Source organism: Oryzias latipes, chromosome 20 (genome assembly GCF_002234675.1).
Source record: "Oryzias latipes chromosome 20, ASM223467v1".
NCBI classification, from domain to species: Eukaryota; Metazoa; Chordata; class Actinopteri; order Beloniformes; family Adrianichthyidae; genus Oryzias; species Oryzias latipes.
The window spans coordinates 3320749-3340687 of record NC_019878.2 but is presented as its reverse complement, the minus strand read 5'-3'; the positions used below and the strand labels follow the sequence as shown (position 1 = coordinate 3340687).

At 41.3% G+C, this 19939-nt stretch overlaps 1 protein-coding gene across 14 annotated transcripts in view; it reads right to left on the bottom strand.

The window, feature by feature from the left end:
- LOC101166998 (nebulin-like) overlaps nt 1-18576 on the bottom strand; it is a 73697-nt gene extending 55121 nt beyond the window's left edge. For 8 of the 14 annotated variants that reach the window (XM_020712705.2, XM_020712706.2, XM_011488615.2 and 5 more), the window contains exons 1-11: nt 10584-10903; nt 7789-8030; nt 6417-6488; nt 4169-4270; nt 3950-4060; nt 3615-3725; nt 2897-3007; nt 2568-2678; nt 1073-1186; nt 687-797; nt 488-598 (exon numbers count right to left, since the gene is read on the bottom strand). In XM_020712705.2, the coding sequence (XP_020568364.1) occupies nt 488-598; nt 687-797; nt 1073-1186; nt 2568-2678; nt 2897-3007; nt 3615-3725; nt 3950-4060; nt 4169-4270; nt 6417-6488; nt 7789-8030; nt 10584-10608 (1221 nt within the window). In that variant the 5' untranslated portion in view covers nt 10609-10903. Of the gene's footprint in view, nt 1-487; nt 599-686; nt 798-1072; nt 1187-2567; nt 2679-2896; nt 3008-3614; nt 3726-3949; nt 4061-4168; nt 4271-6416; nt 6489-7788; nt 8031-10583; nt 10904-18185 lie in introns of those variants that run through there. The other 6 variants (XM_020712710.1, XM_020712712.1, XM_020712709.1 and 3 more) reach the window with 4 other exon arrangements.
- Between the last annotated feature and the right edge of the window lie 1363 nt (nt 18577-19939).

The following is a 19939-nucleotide window of genomic DNA, read 5'->3' as shown; positions in this document are numbered from 1 at the left end:
AAAGCATGAAATCGGACATGTAATACACCCCTCATCTTATATAAAAATAACTCTGTAATCGGTCATCCCCAAAATATTTTCATAGGCCTAAATGTAAATGTCATATATGCCATTTATTAGTATGTAGCAAGTGGATGCCTCAGAATGGAACTGAGAAGGGAGCTTGTGTTCTACCCAGCATATTGTCTACATCACAAATTTTCCAACTGCATTTCTTGTCTGCTCTTAAATCACAACAATTTGGATAAAGAAATACTCAGATATGCAATTTTGAGCTTAATTTTCTTTATCTATGTCCTCCATAATGAGGAAAATGCAAGAAAAATATGTTAAAAACAGCAAAAACAAAATTTCATGAGATGAGGCATTTGACAAATACAAACTGTGTTTTTGTCTTGTCTTTGTTATTGTAGCAGCAACATTAGAACTCCACTTAGAGTCCCTGAAGAGGACTCAAAGTGTTTGTGTTTCATGTGGACCATGGTACCTCACTGCACAGCTCAGACACTTCCTTGGCTCGGGCTGTTTCTATTGTTTCTGGGAGAACGGAGTACAAACTCGAGTTCACGCCTTTCCTCCCCGATTCTTTGTATCGCATCTGAAAACAAACAGACCCTTTAGTGTTCGGTGAGTTTTAAAAACATACCCATTTTGTGGGAGGTGAACTCTGAACTTAAGTCCCTCACCTCGCTCTGCAGCTCAGCAACTGCTCTAGCAAACTGGGTCTCTGCAGTTTCTGGCAGCTGAGAGTAGAAACTCTGCGAGAGGCTCCGTCTGCCACCCTCCTTGTACTTACTCTGAGAGGAGCACAGAATTATGGGTCAGCAGATGACAGGGAACCCCATGGCCATCAGCCGCTAAGAGCTGCTACTGATCTTAGAAAACTCAAACTGCAAGTTGGTGTTTTCGATGTCTTTAGGAGCTCTGGGTATTATATTATTACAGCAGACCGGTATAAACAATGACCTCAATGTTACAGTAAAATCTCTACAAATGGAATGATTTCATTCACAGATAATGTAGAACGAGGCCTTCAGCTGATGAAGCGGCTCACGTGTGTCACGTTTCATACCTCACTGTGCAGCTCGGTCATCTCTCTGGCGAACTGAATCTCTGTGGTATCAGGCAGCTGAGAGTAAAGAGAGGAGGGGGTTCCTTTACGCATGAGCTTGGGCCGATAATTCACCTGAAACCGAAGCAAAACCAAAACTAAATTTATCAAAATACAGATACTGACTTAATGCTATTGGGTTATTTTTGGTTTCACTGCCTTTTTTTTGTCTGAATGTGTTGGGTCATGAATACAGGCTTCCAAAAATGTAATTAAAGTCCTGGGTCATTGGTTCTGATGGGTGTGCAGTGCTGTGGTGGTTAGCACAGTCAAAAGGCCCTCGGTTGATGGATGTTGGCTTTTCCCACAGTCCAAAAACCTTCTTCATAGAGCGATTCTAAATTTCCCTTTAGGGGTGCACCAGTGTGAGTGTGTGTGGCCCTCTAATGGACTGGTGGCCTGTCCAGGACGAACCCTGCCTCCACCCTGGAGGAAAGGTGACTCTGCACAGACATGAGTGGAAATAGAAGATGGATGGATCGTTCAGACAGAAAAGATAGAGATGGATCACCACATCTGCACTGAGCACAGATTTAATGTCCTCTGATTCCATCACTGCTGTCTCCATTTTCAAAGACACATTTACATTTCACTTCTCAAAAAATCTCTTAAAGTGTTAATTCTGCAAATCCCTGCAGCATGATACTGCCACCCCCATACCAAACAGTCAGGATGATATTCAAAGCTTAAAAGCAGCAGTGGTCGTCTGATGGATGTGCAGATCCTGCCTTTTTTGCATTTATTGGTCAGAGAACAAATGTGGACGTCTACATAATGGGCAAACTTTGTCAGCTGTTTGGATATCTAACTGTTTGGACCTCACTAACAGTAAACATTTAGACATCAGATTAGGTCATTCTTTAAAACAAGAGCAAGAAATTATGCAGGAAATGCCGCTACAGTGCACTAAGCAGTGAGAAGTGAAGGAATTCTGACACAACCTAAGTCTCTGTGATTGTGTCTGAATTCCCTCACAACTTCCCCGTTAGTGAACCATGTATGGCGTTGCCCAAATCTACAATTCCTAACTCCAGTGTTCTTGAAATTTCCCAGCCTGCCCCCAGGCACCACCCCTGGGGGAGCTCTGGTCAGGCCTCGACAGGAGCGAGGCAGCCAACCAACCGGGGCCACCGTCGATTGCCTCAGCGGAGACCCCGACCCGTCAAACCTCCAAGGTCCCGTACTGATAGTGGAAACCTGTCATAGCTTTTGTGTGTCTATGTGAGTGCTTATGAGTGTTTGAGTGTTCACTTTTCACTCTGCATTCACAGATTCACACAGGTGGTTTGGCAGAGATTTTTACGCCAGACAGATGCCCTTCCTGACACAACCCCTGTGCCGGTCCTGCCCAAGGACCCACACTGGATGATGCTCTCTGCACACCCGGTTTCCTACTGTATGTACCAACTGAGCTGTCCCGCCGCCCCTGTGTGTGTTTGAGTGCATGTGTGAATACCTGGCTCTGCAGCTGGGACACTTCCAGAGCGTGCTGCAGTTCCGGAGTGTCAGGAAGTTGGGAGTAAAGAGAGATGGAGGCCTTTCTCCTGCCGTCTTCCGTGTACTTTTTCTTAACGGAAAGAGATCAGATCATCACTTTTACTTCACTTCAACATGTTCCTAACAACTGTAAGGCATGTGACAAAAGAAGAACTGTTGACAGCTACAGTTTGACAGCTGGAACCTTTAGCAAGAAACTATTATTGAAACTGCAGCCTAAAAAAACTGTTTTACAATCCAAGCTTGGATATGACCATTGAAACAAGTCAGACGATGATGTTTGAGTACCTCGCTCTGAAACTCGCGGACGGTCTTTGCCAGCTGCATCTCAGAGGTTTCAGGGAGCTGAGAGTACAAACTGCTGCTCATCTCCCGCTTTCCTTCCTCCTTGTACTTGTTCTGGGGAGCAGAGGAAGCTGCACTGTAACTTCATCCATCTGTCCATCAGTGCAGCAGCTCCATCGACTTTTCCATTCATTGCTACATTCATCTGTTTTTTACACGATGCCATCCCGTATGCTATTGTTACCAAAAAGACTGGAAACACAGGAATGTTCGTTTTTATTTAGTTAATTTGGGAATTCAAACCATTTTCTTTCATTTTTACCTGATCCAAACATTTTCTGAAATCTTAAAACATAAATCATGCTGATGAATTAAACATTTAGTCAGTGCTGTTCACTAGTTACTTTTCTACTGTTCTTTGACTCACTACTCAGGTGTCTTTTTGCTTCCACTGGAATGTTGTTATTTTACAGTAACATTACTTTTTCATGAGGAAAAACTTTTGGTTTCTCTTGTTTACCATTTCATCCATTCCTCTATTGTAATATTCTACTCTTTTATTCTATAATATGTCCATCCATCCTTTAAGACATTTACCCATTGACCCAAACGCCCCATGGTTCTTTAGTCACTCTTTACTCATTCACTGTTACATGGGCCGGTCCTTAAGGTATTCCACTCATCCATCCCTTCATCCACTCATCCCCCTCTCCAGTCTAACCTCACTCAGCATCTCCGTCAGCTCTTTGACGAACTGTGTCTCTGTGGTTTCTGGCAGCAGAGAATAAAGCGAGGAGGAAATCTCTGTCTTTGTGTTTCCCTTGTATTTAATCTGAAAGAAAAAAACAGATAATGTAGAAGTAAAAACTCCTAAACTAAATTTCTAAAGGAATTCCTGGAATTTCCAGGGGTAGAGAGTCCAAAATTTATCTGTAGATGATCATCAAAGATCTTGGTGCAAACAGAAAATAGAGCAGATATTGGATTACTTTATTTTAAATCCACGTTTTCCTTTGTATGGTTGATGGCCAGGTGGAGGGGAGGAGTCAGGTTTACCTCGCTCTGCAGCTCTGACGCCTCTCTGGCATGCTGAGTCTCTGGAGTTTCAGGCAGGATGGAGTACAGAGAGAGCGACGCCTCCTTCTTTCCCTCCTCCTTATACTTCGACTGAAATTGTCACAGTTCACCAAAAAAAAAATGACAAGGAGAAACTTTTCACGCAAAGTTTTTAACACTGAGCTTTGTCCCAGGTAAATCCTTATAACATGCTCCCACCTCAGATATCACGGCACTGATGTTCTTTGAATGGATGAGTTCAGCTCCAGGTACAAAGAGACTCTGACCCTTCATCTTCTCAAAGTCTTCTTTATATCTGACCTGCATGGAGGAACAGACACGGGAGTGTGCATGTTGAAGAAACTTCAAGAGGAGTCATCAACAATAAACCACAGACAACAATCAAAAAACCTTGACTTTAATCATCGTTTTTCCAGTTCTCTGTATGGATACTCATACATAGGGTGGAAGCTTAGATTTTCAGGTTTTCTCGGATGCGTGACGCGCAGCAGCAGCAGCTGGAGATGCATCCATGTAAAGTGGGCTGACTTTTTCTCCCTGCATCAGATGAGTCATTCTGTTGCTGCTATCAAGGTCTGAATCACCAGATAGAGTCTGCATCCCACCCTCCCACATTCTACAGAAGCATTCAAGCATATCTAAAGTTTACCATCTCAAAGATGCTGCTTTAGGAGTGAAAGTGCAGATTCCCTTTGAGATGTATTCCCTCTGTGGAGAACAAAGCCCAATCGCCGCATCTCTGGAGCAATGTTACCAATGGCAACCCTGCATCTTGTTCAAATGCATCAAAAGGATTATGTATTTCTGCTCTGTGCTTTACAGGGTTTGAACCAAGCTACAGCAGGTGTACACACGGCTGCACACCTCATAGATGTGCCATAACAGTTCCTGCAATCTGTAGTCTGACAAACAGGTTATTTTAACTCATCAAGAATTTTTTAATCAAGACTTTCCAGAGTCTTTGCCAATGTTTCAGCTTAACAGGACTTTCCACTGGCGTCATAAACCGATGAAGTAACATGAGGTGGGGTGAAAGTGCCTCAAAGGTCCTCCTCCTTAGGCCTGTACATGTCCAGACCCATTAAAGCCCTCCACAGACCATCTGGAGGATCCAGAGGAGGATTGTGAGAAGGTCATGTGGTCAGTTGAGACAAAAATGTAACACTTTGATAGAAACGCCACTCACCGTGTTCGGAGGAGGAAGAATGCTGAGTTACATCCCAAGAACACCATAACTACTGTGAAGCATGGGGGGGGGGGGGCATCCTGGTTTAGGGCTGCTTTTCTGCAAAACGGACAGAACGACTAACCCATCTAAAGGGAAGGATGAATTGGGCCATTTATGTTGAGATCTTTGCCGAGGTCTCCGTCCAGTGTGACATGCCCAGAACACCTCCCCAGGGAGGAATCTGGACCAGATGCCCGAGCCACCTCAACTGGCTCCTCTCGATGTGGAGAAGCAGCAGCTCTACTCCAAGCTCTTTCCCCTATCTCTAAGGGAGCGCCCAGCCACCCTACGGTGGAAGCTCATTTCAGCTGCTCGTATTGATGTATGACTGTAGGTGAGTATTGGAACGAAGATCGAACCGGTGAATGTAGACCGGAGCCGGAAAGCGAACCCTCAAAATGACCACATAACAGCAGACTCCACCCACCCACAGAGGCTAAATCTTCCAGAATGACAATGATCCCAAACTCATCGCCTGGACAACAAAGGATTTGATACCTAAGAAACATTTTTTAAGGTTCTGAGGAGGAACTACAGAAAACCTTTGACCTCTGACATTGACAACCAGGGTTAAATTACAAGGTATTGAGAAGAACTTTAGTTAATAACCAAATACTTATTTTCTGCTCATTTTACAAATAAATTCTTTAAAAATCAAAAATGAGATTTCACAGATCTTTAATCTTACATCCTGTCTTTCACAGTTGAAGTATTTCTATGATGAACATTTCAGACCAAACTCTGCTTAGTTTAAAAAACCGTGATTGAAAAAAACTTTATTGCTCCACTGTGACACTGACATTCTCTAGAGGAGGCAGATAAACTTCCTGTAACAACATCTGGATGATCATCTGTAGTCATTTTCAGTCTTTCTGATGCATTTGTACCGCTCTGTATTCCCCCCCCCCCCCCTTTCTCAAGTGGGAATTGCTCTCATAGGTGAAAGCATGAATGAGCTCAGCTGCTCATCCTGACTGCATGTGCTGTGCCACTAATATAGACAAACATTGGTGTCATAACAGACTAAAGTTTCAGAAACAGGTTCACATGAAGGAATTTTATCTGTTTTTCCATCTCAGTCAAACAAAAAACGTGAAGATGCTGCTGGAGTTTAGAACAAGAGCCAGGAGGCTTGATTTGAATGAAACTATAGGATTTTAGTTCAATTTTGTTTGTTGGGTGAAAAAAGGTCCCTGTGATGGTAAAAGAAAGACTTACATCGCTGGCAATAAGGCTGCATCTCCTGTTAAAGGCTGGATCTGGGAGAGGAGGCTTTGCATCTGCGGAGGCCTGAAAACAAACATGTTTAAACTTAAAAGAATAAAGACATTTTCAATACAGATACTAACTACAACAAACCTCCATTATCTTAAAACTTTTGCACGTTTCTGTGTTAAACCACCAATAAAGAAGGTTTAAATACAAAAAACACAGGAATTACAGGTAAAATGAAATGTTATATTACTTTCTTGAGAGATTGTGCATACGGACGGATCACTTGCCTATAAGGTGAGGTGGTCTATTTGAATTTTCGCATAACGAGTTATGAGGAAAAAACTTTACCACACACGTGTCAAACTCAAGGCCCGCGAGAGCATAAAAGTTTTAAATTTCTCAAAATAAAAAAATAAAAATTGGTGTGTATTTATTCATATCTGGGGGGAATTGGATTTGAAATATTGGATTGGGTAACTATACATTAGGACTTAAACACTGTCCATATAACCTAACCTTACGGAATCTAATTTAAAATGATTTATGCTAGAATAACACGCAAACATGTGTTTTCTATGCAACTGTAATTCTCACTTTAAAAAGTTGTAAAAATAAATAATGAGTTATTTAACATTAAGGAGTAGTTACATTTATTTTTCATTACATTTAGTTACATGCATAAGTTATATCTGGTCCTTTGAGGACAGCCACTATGCTGATGTGGCCCTCGGTGAAAATGAGTTTGACACCCCTGATTTACCAAAACCCCCCAGTAATCCACTCCTCTCAGCGAGCCACATTCAGCCCACAGAAATCCTCTATCAAAGGCTAATAATGGTGCATTTTCATTTTGTGGTTTCACTAATCCTCCCTAAGATCCTGTTTAACTCACAGCACCAGGCAGAGCCTCATGCCAAGGTCAGTACAATGACGCAGAGAGAAGCTGAGAGGAATTAAAATCCCTCACTGTAACTTTATCAAAGAAGAAACAAATTCTTCAAAGTCACCAATGAAAATGGTTTGCATGTCCTTCAGAAAAGACGGCTTTCAGGCTACGACAACTGGACTGGACTGTGGGAACGTTTCAGGTGGGCATCAGTGCATCATTAGTGAGATGGTTAAAGGAAAAAACTTTATGGAACCAAAAACTGATCTAAACACTTTCATCGTCCTTCAGAAAGTTAGAGCAGAAAATTAAAAAAGATCAAACAAACACATAACCGGATTTCAAAAATGTTCATTTTAAATAAACACTTTAATGTGAAGGAAACAGAATAACTAGAAAAGATTAATCATTTAGATTTGTGAGAGTGAATGCCGGTGTTTTTCTCAAAAATGTAAAAGCATGCTAGAGGTCAAACCTCCACATTCTTACCTCTGACTTCCACGCTTCCATCAGTTTCTTTGCTTTAGTCTCCTCATCAGCATGTTCCTCTTCTTCTCCCTTTTCAATTTCTGATTCATCATTGTCCATCTCCTCTCTGCTTTTCTTCTCACCTTCATCCTCCATCACCTCCTCCTCCGACCCGACAGATGCAAGTGATGTTTCTGTCATATCTCCGCTGGATTTGGGTTCATCTTCCTCCACTGCAGCAGGAGGCTCTTCTTCCTTCACATCTAGAGTATAAAACAACAAATGAGCCACAGTTGAGTGGAGAGTGAGGAGAGGAGACTGAGCAAAATCATCCAGTGACTCTGAGGTGAAGAAAGCCAAAATTGCATATTAACTTTTGCTATTGACTCTGTTGAACATGCATGTTTGGAAAAACAACACTTTAGAATTCTTGGCTCTGAGGATTTAAAGCCTCTTCTCTATTTTGAGAAGGAAAGTGTTTCAAAAAAATGTTTTCTGGCACAATTGAATCCAGCCAGGCCTGCCATGCTTTACTCATTCACAGCAACAGCTCACAAATGCTGTTTCACCTGTCTGTGGTCAGCCGGTTCAGCTTGTCCACTTCACTGACTTTAGGCAAACTTGAAAAACGATGACTGAACCGTTTCTGAAGCGCTTGGTGAATGTGTCACTGTGCTGAGCTGATGTTAGTCTGCTGCTCTGACAGCATCTGCCTGCTGGGAAATCTGAACTCAACCATCATGTCATCCCAGGCCTTTCAGATGTCTCATTTCAACCTCTCAGACTGTAATTTTTTATTTTGATTTGATTTGATTTGAAATGGTTTATTTCAAGCAATCAAATAGGAATAATACACAAAAACAATACAATCATAAGTTATATATTCATACAATAACTAATCAAACTGAGGATAATTAGACATATTAATAAATATTACTTAAAAGGGAGTGGAAGGAAGCGAACTTATATAATCCCACCCCTGTTCTAAGGTAACCAATTTATTACATGATTTGTCATTATCCGGTTCCTGGCTTTAATCAGAAAGAATTAAGAAACCTGAAATATCAATAAAGCACATGTAAATAATATAATTTACATGTGTACTAGGGCTGCACGATATGAGGAAAACTTGCGATATGCGATATTAGTGATCAGTATTGCGATGTCGATATAACTTGCGATACTTAAACAAATAGCAAAACAACAAAAACATTTCCATTTCACTGCAACCGTTTAATTTAAATAAGAGTTAAAATATCTTAAATTGTTCTCCAAATGACCCTGGTCTACACAGGAGGCCAACATCTAACATAAAAGCTCCATCCAATTGGTCCACAACATCAAGGGCTCCATCTGATTGGTCAAATGCATAAATGGATTTCTGCGATTCGTTAAATAGTTCAAGCTGCCATAAGATTATTTTAGCACATTTAAGGTTTACCATTTATTGCAATTTTCGCCAACTTTGCGATGTGGATATTGCACAGCTTGAAATCGCGATAACGATAAATTTGCGATTTATTGTGCAGGCCTAATGTGTACTACAATAATGCAGTGAAAGGTGTGAAGGAGCAGGCCGTCTCCTAATGCAGATGGTTTCCTCCTCGCTTAATTAGACAGACTTTTCCAATGACACGTGTGTGTGTGTTTTGGGCTTCCACATTAAAAACATTCGCTTTCATGTGTCACTAAGACCATTTTTGGCTTCTACGTACAAAACGCACTGTGATTGTATGCGGGTTAAAAGTTAAACCAGTTTTAATCAGGGCCTCGGATTTGGTAGGATTGCATGAGTAGAGTCCATTTCCTTCACAGAAGGGCCAGGCGTTTGAAAAGTGATCATGAAGAAGAAATGAATAACTGCGGTTTGTGTTCAGCTGGAATTTTATGACACCAAGTCTGTGAAAGAAAAAAGCCTGCAGCAAGATTCACACCACTTAGACACCAAACCTCTTCCAGCTGTGAATACATGTGCAAGTCTAGGGTCCAGTGTGAACGCCGTATGCTCGAAGTGCGTTCAAGAAGCCGCATTCAGCGCGTTCATCAATGCGCCGCACATGCTCAGTGTGTACGTGGCATGACATTTTTAATATTCAGGTGTGGAAGAAGCAATGTGAGTTGTTTTGATAAATGTCAAGCAGTTTGTTTTCCTTTTATGTATGTATGAAAGGTTCCATCCATCCATCCATTTTCTTATCCCGCTACATTCTTTTCTAGGTCATGGGGTTGCTGGAGCCTGTCCTGGCTACTCTTGAGCAAGGTCGGGGTACACCCTGGCACAGTGCACACAAACACTCCCACACACCTACACACCAAGGGAAACTTTAGAGTAATCGATCCACCTATGTAGCATGTTTTGGGACTGTAGGCCAGAGTGCCTGGGGAAAACCCACGAGGAGAACATGCAAACTCCACACTGAAAGGACCTAGCCGGGATTCGAACCAGGGATTTCTCACTGTTAGGCAAGAGTCCTAGCCACTGATCCACAGTACAGCCCCTGAAAGGTTCTGAAGAATACAACATTTGATTTGATGTAACTAATGCTCACTATCAATCCAGTGACAATTAAATCCTAATCTGTGAAAATCCAAACGGTTTCAGCCGGTTTCAGAAGGCCAAGAGCCCAAAGAGTTAGAGTCCTACAGCTTCAAGGTCAGGAGAGTTCTATTGAGGATCAAGGTGACCTCTGCAGCATTTACAGTCACCATCTTGGATTTCTCATGGTCCACTCTTTTTCAGACTCTCTCAACTCGTGAAACATTTTCAAACCTTGTTCAGTAACATTTGGTGCCTTCCTTCTATGGTCTGAACTCACCTTCCACCTCTGCTTGTCTCTCCATGGTTTGTTTTCTTGCCTTCTTGGCTCAAGGAAGTCCTTCTCTGAATAGTTAATATCTTTTTCCCTACTTCTGTATATCCGTTAACGTTTTTCACCTCTTCTTGAATGGTGCTTTCATGGTTCTTTTAGTCTTTTTTAAAAGAAAAGCTCAATGTTTTAGGCTCATCTAAGTTTCTTCAGTGTCGCCGTTCCTGCCTGGATAACCTGAGGCCTCACCCATCATTTTTTGAGCTTCTTGTTTTTCCTCTAACTTGAACCTGACTGATCTGCTTGGTTCCTTGCAGAGACTAAACACTGAACTAAACTCCAGCTCAGATGGCACCTCTTATCACTCGACTGCTACATTTAGCCCTCTACTTAAGGCCTTATCACCCACGTGCTTTTCATCCAACATCACACTGCCAGCCTGTCATGGCAGCAGTGTGAGAGTGTGTTTGATTTACACATTAGTATGAGGTCCAACTTGCATTTTTGATTGGTGGAGCTCTCCTGATCTGAGGAATCGACATAAGGAGGAAGAACATCAATATCGCAAAAACAAGCAGGAGAGCGTCCCTCATGACAAACTCCCTGGACACGAGGGACACTGTCCCTGGAGCTAAACCCAACTGATGTGGGTCAACTGATATGCAAAATGAACATTAAATGATCGTCAATTCTTTCAATTCATTATCTTAGAAGCCTATATTTAACAAGCTTACACGAGTGAACATTTGACAGCATTTCTCCACAGCTGAAGAACAGGAAGGCCTTTGTGTTTGTGACTCTTCCATACAGAAGACAGCTGTCACTCAGCAGACTACAACAAATAGTTTACCCACATGGTAACAACACAGGACAACTTCTATGTAGGAACGGCCTCAGAGTGAGAGTTCATACTCGGTTCTCCATCACGACTAGTTGTTATGGGCCTTTCTAACAAAACTGGTTCTGGTGCCTAAGAAAACCAAGGTTCGCTCAGCACTCAGTCTTTTGTCTTCCAGTACCTCCAGCTGGTCTCTGGCTCTCAGTCCTGGTGCTTCAATAGAGACCAACTCTTTAAAGGCTACAGCCCAAAGCAGCTGCATATACACTCTCCAGCCACTTTATCAGACACACGTGTCCAACTGCTCGTTTAAGCAAATGTCCAATCACTTACTTAACTTAAAGCATATACATAGGCATGTAGACATGGTCCTGACAAACTGCTTCAGATCAAACCGAGCATCAGAATGAGCTAGATAGGTGATTGAAGTGACTTTGAAGGTGCCATGGTTGCTGGTGCCAGACGGGCTGGGATTTTCACCCACAACCATCGCTAGAGTTCACAGAAAATGGTCCCAAAAAAAGAAACTATCCAGTGAGCTGCAGATCTGTGGGTGGAAATAACTTATTGATGCCAGAGGTCAGAGGAGAATGGCCAGACTGTGTGTGTGTAGGGGGGGGGGGGGGGGGGGGGGGGGGGGTGTCCCAAACCCAATACCAGCAAGGTGGACCTGATAAAGTGGCCGGTGAGTGCAGTTTATTTAAAAGACTGGGGGTGGGGGACCTGGCTATATCTTTAGAGCAATTTGGGAGTAAACATTATATTTCATAATTCCAACTGGTAAGAATCAAAGTAATAAACAGGCTTAGTCTGACGAAGGCCAGCATTTTGATGTGACACCAAAGCAAAAAGTGGATCAACCAGGACACAGATCCAGCCGGACAATCGGCCCACCAGACTCCACAGGTGAGGATTTAAATAAAGTCCTGCACCTGCACACCTACACTGAAATGTCAACAAACTCCAAACTTTTGTATTGTCTGAGTATTCAGATGTTTAGTGGTGTCTTAGATAAAAAAGAGAACACACTGGCTTGGCCCTGCACACGGACAAACGCACCCAATTAGGAGCTGAATCAGTTAAGAAACTAGACAGTAGCTCACCTGAGCTTGGAAAGACGTAAGAGAGTCGTGAGAAAGGTAAATGTAAAGTTCAGTTGTAAGAAGAGGCAGGGGGTCTGTGGGGGAATAGTTGATTTATTTTTGGAAGGATCTTTTGATGGTTTGATTCTTTGTAGTGAAACTGAAGACAAAGTATCAAGCCTTGTGTTACGTTTGTCAGTTTTCTCAAACCATTTGACATTCAGTCCTGCACTCATTCCACTGCATGGATTTTCAGCAAGGTGTAACAGAATTTTAAAAAAGGTTTCTTGAGTTTTAAAGTGAAAGTTAACTGGTTTGGTGGTCTTACAAGCAGACAGATTATCCAACAGAAATATTCCAGAATGGATAAACACAAAAACTTTCCATCATTTCACATTATTGTATTCAGGGGTTGACATAGCCCAGAAATTTGCACTGGCCCACAGGGCCAGTAGTTTTTGAAACTTACTGGCCCTGCCTGAAAGTTACTGGCCCGACACCGCGCATAGCGGGACCCGCCACTCCGCAGGTGCTTGCAACTTTAGGGGGGTCCGGGGGCATGCCCCCCCGGAAACTTTTAATATGGTGCAATTTGGTGCATTCTGGTGACATCACTTATTTCTACACTTTTCAATGACTGAAAATAGACCATATCAAACTTAAATCTGCTCTAGTCTGTTTCAGATGTTTTGAAGAGAGCACTGCAGTGTAGTAGGTAACACTAGTTCAGAAGTTTTCATGGTGCTTCTAACGGCAAATAGCGCAATAAATCATAAACCTTAAATGTGTTAAAACAATCTAATGGCAGCTTGAACCATTTAACGAATCAAATAAATCCCTTAATGCATTTGACCAATCGGATGGACGCCTTCACATTGTTGACCAATCAGATGGAGCCCTGTTATGTTAGATGTTTGTAACCTATGTCAACGTGGGTCATTTGGAGTATAATTTTTAAACTGGGAATGGTTATTTGGTTATTTTGCTGTTTGTTTATATACCGCAAATTATATCGTTATCGCAATTTTAATCTCTGATATCGCATATCGCGAGTTTTCCTCATATTGTGCAGGTCTAACTGAGATCATTCAGCGAACTAGAAATACTTACTGCTTACAGTGTTGTAAAGAAAAACTAAATTAAGTAGTTTAACATTCTACTGCATTTGAGTCTGAGATTCAGGTATTTGGAGTTGCCTTTGATTCTTTGACATTCAGCTTAAAGCTTAGTGGATACAGTTTCATCTTCAATGCATTCATTAAATATCTTGCTGTCCATACTACTAATTATACCCACTACTCCATCCAACATATTCCTATCTATTCCTGCCATGTCTTCCACATCTCTGACATGCTTCAGTCTCTCTTCAGTGACGGTGTCGGATTTATAATCAAATGTAATAATAACCCACTGGCTTGTGCCTTCGTTGTTGCTGTTTAACATTGTTTTGTATTGAATTGTTACATTCAATAAAGTTTGAAAAAAAAAAGTAGTGAGCGCGTGCCGCGTGGTGCTCGGCAGTGAAAGCCGCGCGCGCGCAGGCGGGAGAGAAGGAGAAGTGATCAAAGGTTTCCCATAGAAACCCTTGAAGTCTGAACACAGGACTAGCAGAAAAACTAAATTATGAAGACGAGGTAAATCTACACGTTTTCGCAAAATTTACTTTATTGAAAAAGGTGAAGAATATATAAACCGTTAGATATTTTAGTGGCCCGAGCGGACAAGTGAAAAGTAAAGTCTTGTGGTCCGCACTGCTCGAAAAACAGGACCGGGCCAGAGGACAAATAGCTATGTCGAGCCCTGGTATTAAAATGGTTAATCAAACCATAAAAAATGATTTAAAATTACTTAGTTTTCGATCTTTATTAACAGCTAAAGTGCTTCACAGTCACAGTCCCATTGTCCCATGTACACACACATTCACCATGTAAGATGCTGACCAGACCACCAGGAACTGTGTGGGGTTCAGTGTCTTGTCCAAGAAACCCGGGCCACTCTACCTCTGCACCCCAGCCACCAAAAATTAGACCAATATTCCACCGCGGTGAACGGAAAGGTGGTTCAGTCTGGGTCCTGAAGGCAGCAGGAGAATATGAGTGTCAGATGGCTGCTGAGGTAAACAGGACATCGACCCAAAACAGCGAGCCAGACCATCTGTTCCAACAAATCCCAACAAAGGGCTCACCTACCGGCAGAAGCTCTGCAGCGTCCACACGGCGTGACACGCAGAGCTCAGGGGGGAAACATACCGGTACTAGCTTTTTATTAAAAATCCTGTTAAAAGTATTCAAGCAGATAATAAAAGAAAGCCCTCTGAATGATGCAGCCATGATTATCTAAAGGGAGACATGTTTTAAAAAAAATCAATATTCAAAAACGGCACTCTCTTTTTCCCATAATACATGCTGTTCATGTTCAGCTTAAAGCTAAACTGTTAGCTAAACTAAATCAACCAAAAACTGAGACGCACTAAAGTGGTTTGACAAATATGTTGTGTATTTCTGTTTAATACGACTGCCTGGAGAAGGAAATATGTAGTTCCACCCCTTATTCTTTAAAACAAATTCTAAATAAATAATCCATAATCTAACAAAAACAAATCAAGAAATCAAGAAAGGCATCGCAAAGAATGTAACGACTAAACTGGCTGTGTGACCTAGCAGAGGATTTTGCTGTTTTGTTTCTCATTTCTTACAATCCCACACAGTTAGGTCCAGATAATGTACATTTGGATGTTTATGAAAATGTATTCAGGATGCAACTAAATAGCCAATATGGGCTTGAAAATCAGACTCTCAGCTGTATTTATATGGAAGCCTTTCTGTAGCATAAGTAAAAATAAAAGTCAATACCAGAAATGCTTCTTCATTTTCAAAATGAAGCTGCATTTGTTGACTCAAAATGAAAAATCAATCGGCCAAAATGCTTTTTCTTTTTCTTCTTCAACGCCGCTCATTCTGTCACTGAATTAAAATGATAAAGAAAATGGTTTTTGACCTTTCCATTTTAAAACGTTCTCAAGTGAATGTGTAGCAAAATTCAATTAGAAATATCTAATTTGACAGGATTAACAGAAATGCCTTTTCCTTTTCACAATGTAACTGCATCAATTGACTCAAAATTCAAATCAATCCTTCAAAATGCTTTTTCATTTTCTACTTCAACATCGCTCATTATGTGAAAATGCAAAGAGGGGATTGCATTTTCATATCCACCTCACGAAAAGTGTAGCATCAGTCACTGTCTGCACAAGATTCTCAACAAGACATTAAAAAGAAACATATTGCTAAGTTATGTTTATTTGTCCAATTACTTTTGAGCATTTTTATAAAAATAGCTACAATTCCTACATGTCTACTCATACGTTTTTGTTAAACCTCTTAAATTAAACCTGTTTAGTTAGAGTTTTAGTATTATCCTATTGAATTCTATGCATTTATAATCCTTTTTGATTATATGTTAACCTTACAATTACTGGTACGAAGCACATTGAGACGACTGTTGTTGTGAATCTTGGCTATAGAAATAAAATTGAATTGAAACCTTAAATCTGCACTGGAATTCCATTGTAGTCATTTCAAATCCAGTGTGGCATGCAGAGCCCAAATCAGGATTGTGTTACTGTCCAACTGTTTGGGGACCTTACTGTCCCTGCCTAAACAAGTGCACAACACGCTCTTTTTACCCACAAGAACTGTACACCGATGCATCCGTTTCCATGACAACAGCTTCACAGTTGGACAAAGTTGGCAAGCTTTTAAACTCTGCTGATGCCTCTGTAAAAACAAGCAAGCTAGTCACAGCAGAAAACATCCTGAAGGGTTCTGATCTGCACCATCGCTCCAAAATAACTCATCTTCTTTCTAAAGCGGAAACACCTTCAGAAACCTAAAAACTAAAAAAGACACTGGTAGCAACAGCTCAGCCATCATTGATGCCAACAGGTTCCAGATTTCTGGCTTAAGAGTCTCTGGGTAAAAACTGCTTTCCTGTTTTGTCTTTACACTTTCCTGGGAATGTATTGGAAGTAGCAGGAAAAAAACAACAGGGTTAATACATATTAATTATGGATTTGTGAGCTAAAATGCATTCCTGAGAGAAATCTGTGCGATGTCGTCCTGATGTGAACCTAAGTCACTGTCAGATCCGCTCAGCAGAAATAGCACCAGTTTCTTCAGGTTTTTGAACCTGTTTTCTGCCAGACTTCACTTCTCTGCTTGCATTCTAAACTTACCATACCATTGATAGCCACAGAGACACATACAAAGTTTTATTATACGCTGAAGACACAGTGCATGCTCAGCTCAGAGGCATAACCCAAATATACGAGTCAATTTTTAGGGAAACATTTAAGATGTTTGGTTCAAAAATAAATTATCCAGTATTTTGCTAAAGGAAGATGTGGACCTTCAAATCTCAACTGTGTAGTGAGACTTTGTTCAACACATGACAAAAGTCTGAACAGGCTGCACAAATCTCACGATGAATGTCTGTGATGACCTGGAATAACACTGACCTGATACCCACAGCTAAAAGCAGACAGAAGAGTTATTCTGCAGCCCAAAAAAAAGTCTGTTATCTTTTCGGTCTTCTTCAACTTGTTTCATATCATCTTCCAACCCTCCTCCTCCACCTCCACAACCTTGAGAGAAGCTGAGTAATAAAGGAAAGTGTGTGGGCTGCCAAATGCCAGACTGTGAGAGCAGGGGTCCAGAGTCTGAGTCTTAATTAAAACTGTGTTAATGCAGCGTAACGTCTTCTCCAGGTAAACAGAGGACCCACGCATGAAAAGAACAGTAAGGTACAAGAGAAACCCAGAAGGTTTCTGTTTCATTCTCAGAAATAAATTCAGACGGTTGAACCTTGATGAAAACCTGATGGATTTTGCCTTCAGTTTTCTGACGATTGATCTCTTTTTGGCTGAGTTTATATTATGCATAGCTTGTTTCATTTTTTTAAACTTTATGAAGTTACTGGATCTACAAAGTGACTGGAGGAGCAAACGCTGGAAACAGCTGGTGAGATGGAGACGTTTTAACGTTTAGACCTGACTAGGGCTGCACGATATGAGGAAAACTCACAATATGCCATATTAGTGATCAATATTGAGATGGAACTTGGCATACATGAAAAAATAGCAAAACAACCCAAAACATAATTTCCATTTCACTGCAACAAGTTTACTCTAAACAAGAGTTAACCCTAGTGTACATAGAGGCCAACATCTAACATCAAAAGGCTCCATCTGATTGGACAACAACATGAAGGTGTCCATCCGATTGGCCAAATGCTTAAATGGATTTATTTGATCCGTTAAATACTTCAAGCTGCCATAAGATTGTTTTAGCACATTTAAGGTAACCATTTATTGCAATTTATTGCAGTCTTTTGCGATGTGCGTAATGCACAGCTTGATATTGCGAGAACAATAAGTTTGCGATTTATTGTGGAGGCCTAAACCTGACTGTTTATGCTTTTATCACTCAATTACAGTGTGAAACATTTACCAGAATTTTCAAAAGGGTATGCTGCACCTTAAAATCCAGATTGCATTTGAAGACCAATAAATGCACATTTACCAACGTTTTAATGATGTTACAGAACTTTTAGGGACCCAAACAGAAGAACCAAAAACTGCCAGCAGGTTCTACAAACTCCACAGGAATAAAGACATTGAAAAGCAAACTGTACCTGTGCTGTGTCGGCTGAAGGTCACCAGGTCATTATAACACCTGACAGCATCTGTAAGGATTCACACACTCACAGAGGCCACAAAAACGGAAGAAGAAGAGAATTTTGATTTTGAAAAAACATTGACATTGGTGTGCAGCACTTGTTGTTTCACAAGAATACCAGCTGTAATGACAAAATGTTTGAACATCTGCTTTGTTTCGAACAATGTGCACCTTATATCAGTAAAAAAGGGGTGCCCACTTACAGGACCAGTGCAGAAGCTCCTCCCTTCAGTCAGCGAATGTCTTCACTCGTAGAACGCTTGGGGAAGTTGGCATTTTATGCACAATTGTACAGCAAAAATCAACCGTGCTCACTGACCAGAGTACACCCACACACAAACACACACTGGCAGGACAAACAGCTGCACGTGAACATACGTTGCTGATCTGCTCCTGAGTCTTTCGGAGCCGCTGCATCTCCGGCGTGTCGGAAACGATGCTGAAACCTCGACCCTTACTCTCCTCAAAATCCTTTTTATATTTCACCTGAAGGAGAGAAACAGAGACGTGAATTCAAGGCCAGTCCTACTCCAAACATTCCTGCCATATAAAGCCGTCCTCTTTCTATTTATTAAAGAAAAAGGCTTTTTAGATATTTTTCTAAATAGATATTAATATTTTCTTCTTTGCTTTACACCACACTCATCTTAAATGGTTTCCATGTTTTTTAATGTTTCATTAGCAGGAAAACATAAACGTTTGTCAGTTCATGGTATGTAAGTCAAAGGTACAGATTTTAGGTCATAAATGTAAAGGTGTCCTCCAATAGTTTGCCGAAAATAAAAAAAAATGCAGTTGGGATTTGGATCTTCAAAACAAGGAGGGGGTTCCCCCAAAATGGCATTAAAACATTTATTTAATGTTTCCGTATTAATACTTAAAATAAATGAAAACACGTTTAGATCATTTGACAGACAGGACTGAAGCAGAGTTTGTGGAGGCAGCAAGTCAACCCTTCAGCATCTAACCACAGTATGGCTGAAAGAAGAAAACATTTAAGTGCTGTCTGCTGGTAAACTTTCAGGAGCAACAGATGGACCAGAATGCATTGCAGCTGCTACATGATTTAATTCATGAACTAAGAAAGAGGTGAATTCGTTAACAAAGTGATGAGAGCAACAACCTCTGAGAGGATATTTGAAACTGGCCTTCACCTTAGAATTGCCCACACAGACAGTGAGGGAAGCAGCAGCTTCAGGATAAAAAGAACTTAAAGGCACTGTAACCCCGCCTCCCAGTCTGAGCAGCACCATGCAGCTGATGAAGAGGAAGCAGAGCTGCTATTTCTGGCTGCAAATTGAAATGCTTGTTTCTACAGTTTCTGTGTGCCACAGAGGCATTATGAATAATGACGGGGAACAGGTATTTTAAGCCGGGGGTGAACATGTAATAAAGTTGAGCTGAATGACTAACAGCAATTCAGGCTGTGATTAACCTCAGCCCTTCCAGAGTCTGACTGAAGCATTTAGCACACCTGCTCTTTTGAGAAGACCTGCTGAGATAACAGTCTGAGTTAGACTCAGGGATTTAGAAAAGCAAAGCTTTCATTTGTCAGACAATGAGGAAGAGTTTCTCTAAATGAAGACTTTGGTTGAGGCGCTGCTATATAGCTGTTACAGCCAACAACAGGAGAGCGGCAGGCGGTCAATTCATTCCTGCACTCCAACATGACCTTCAAAGGAAACGCTGCAGCTCATCTGGACCTAATGC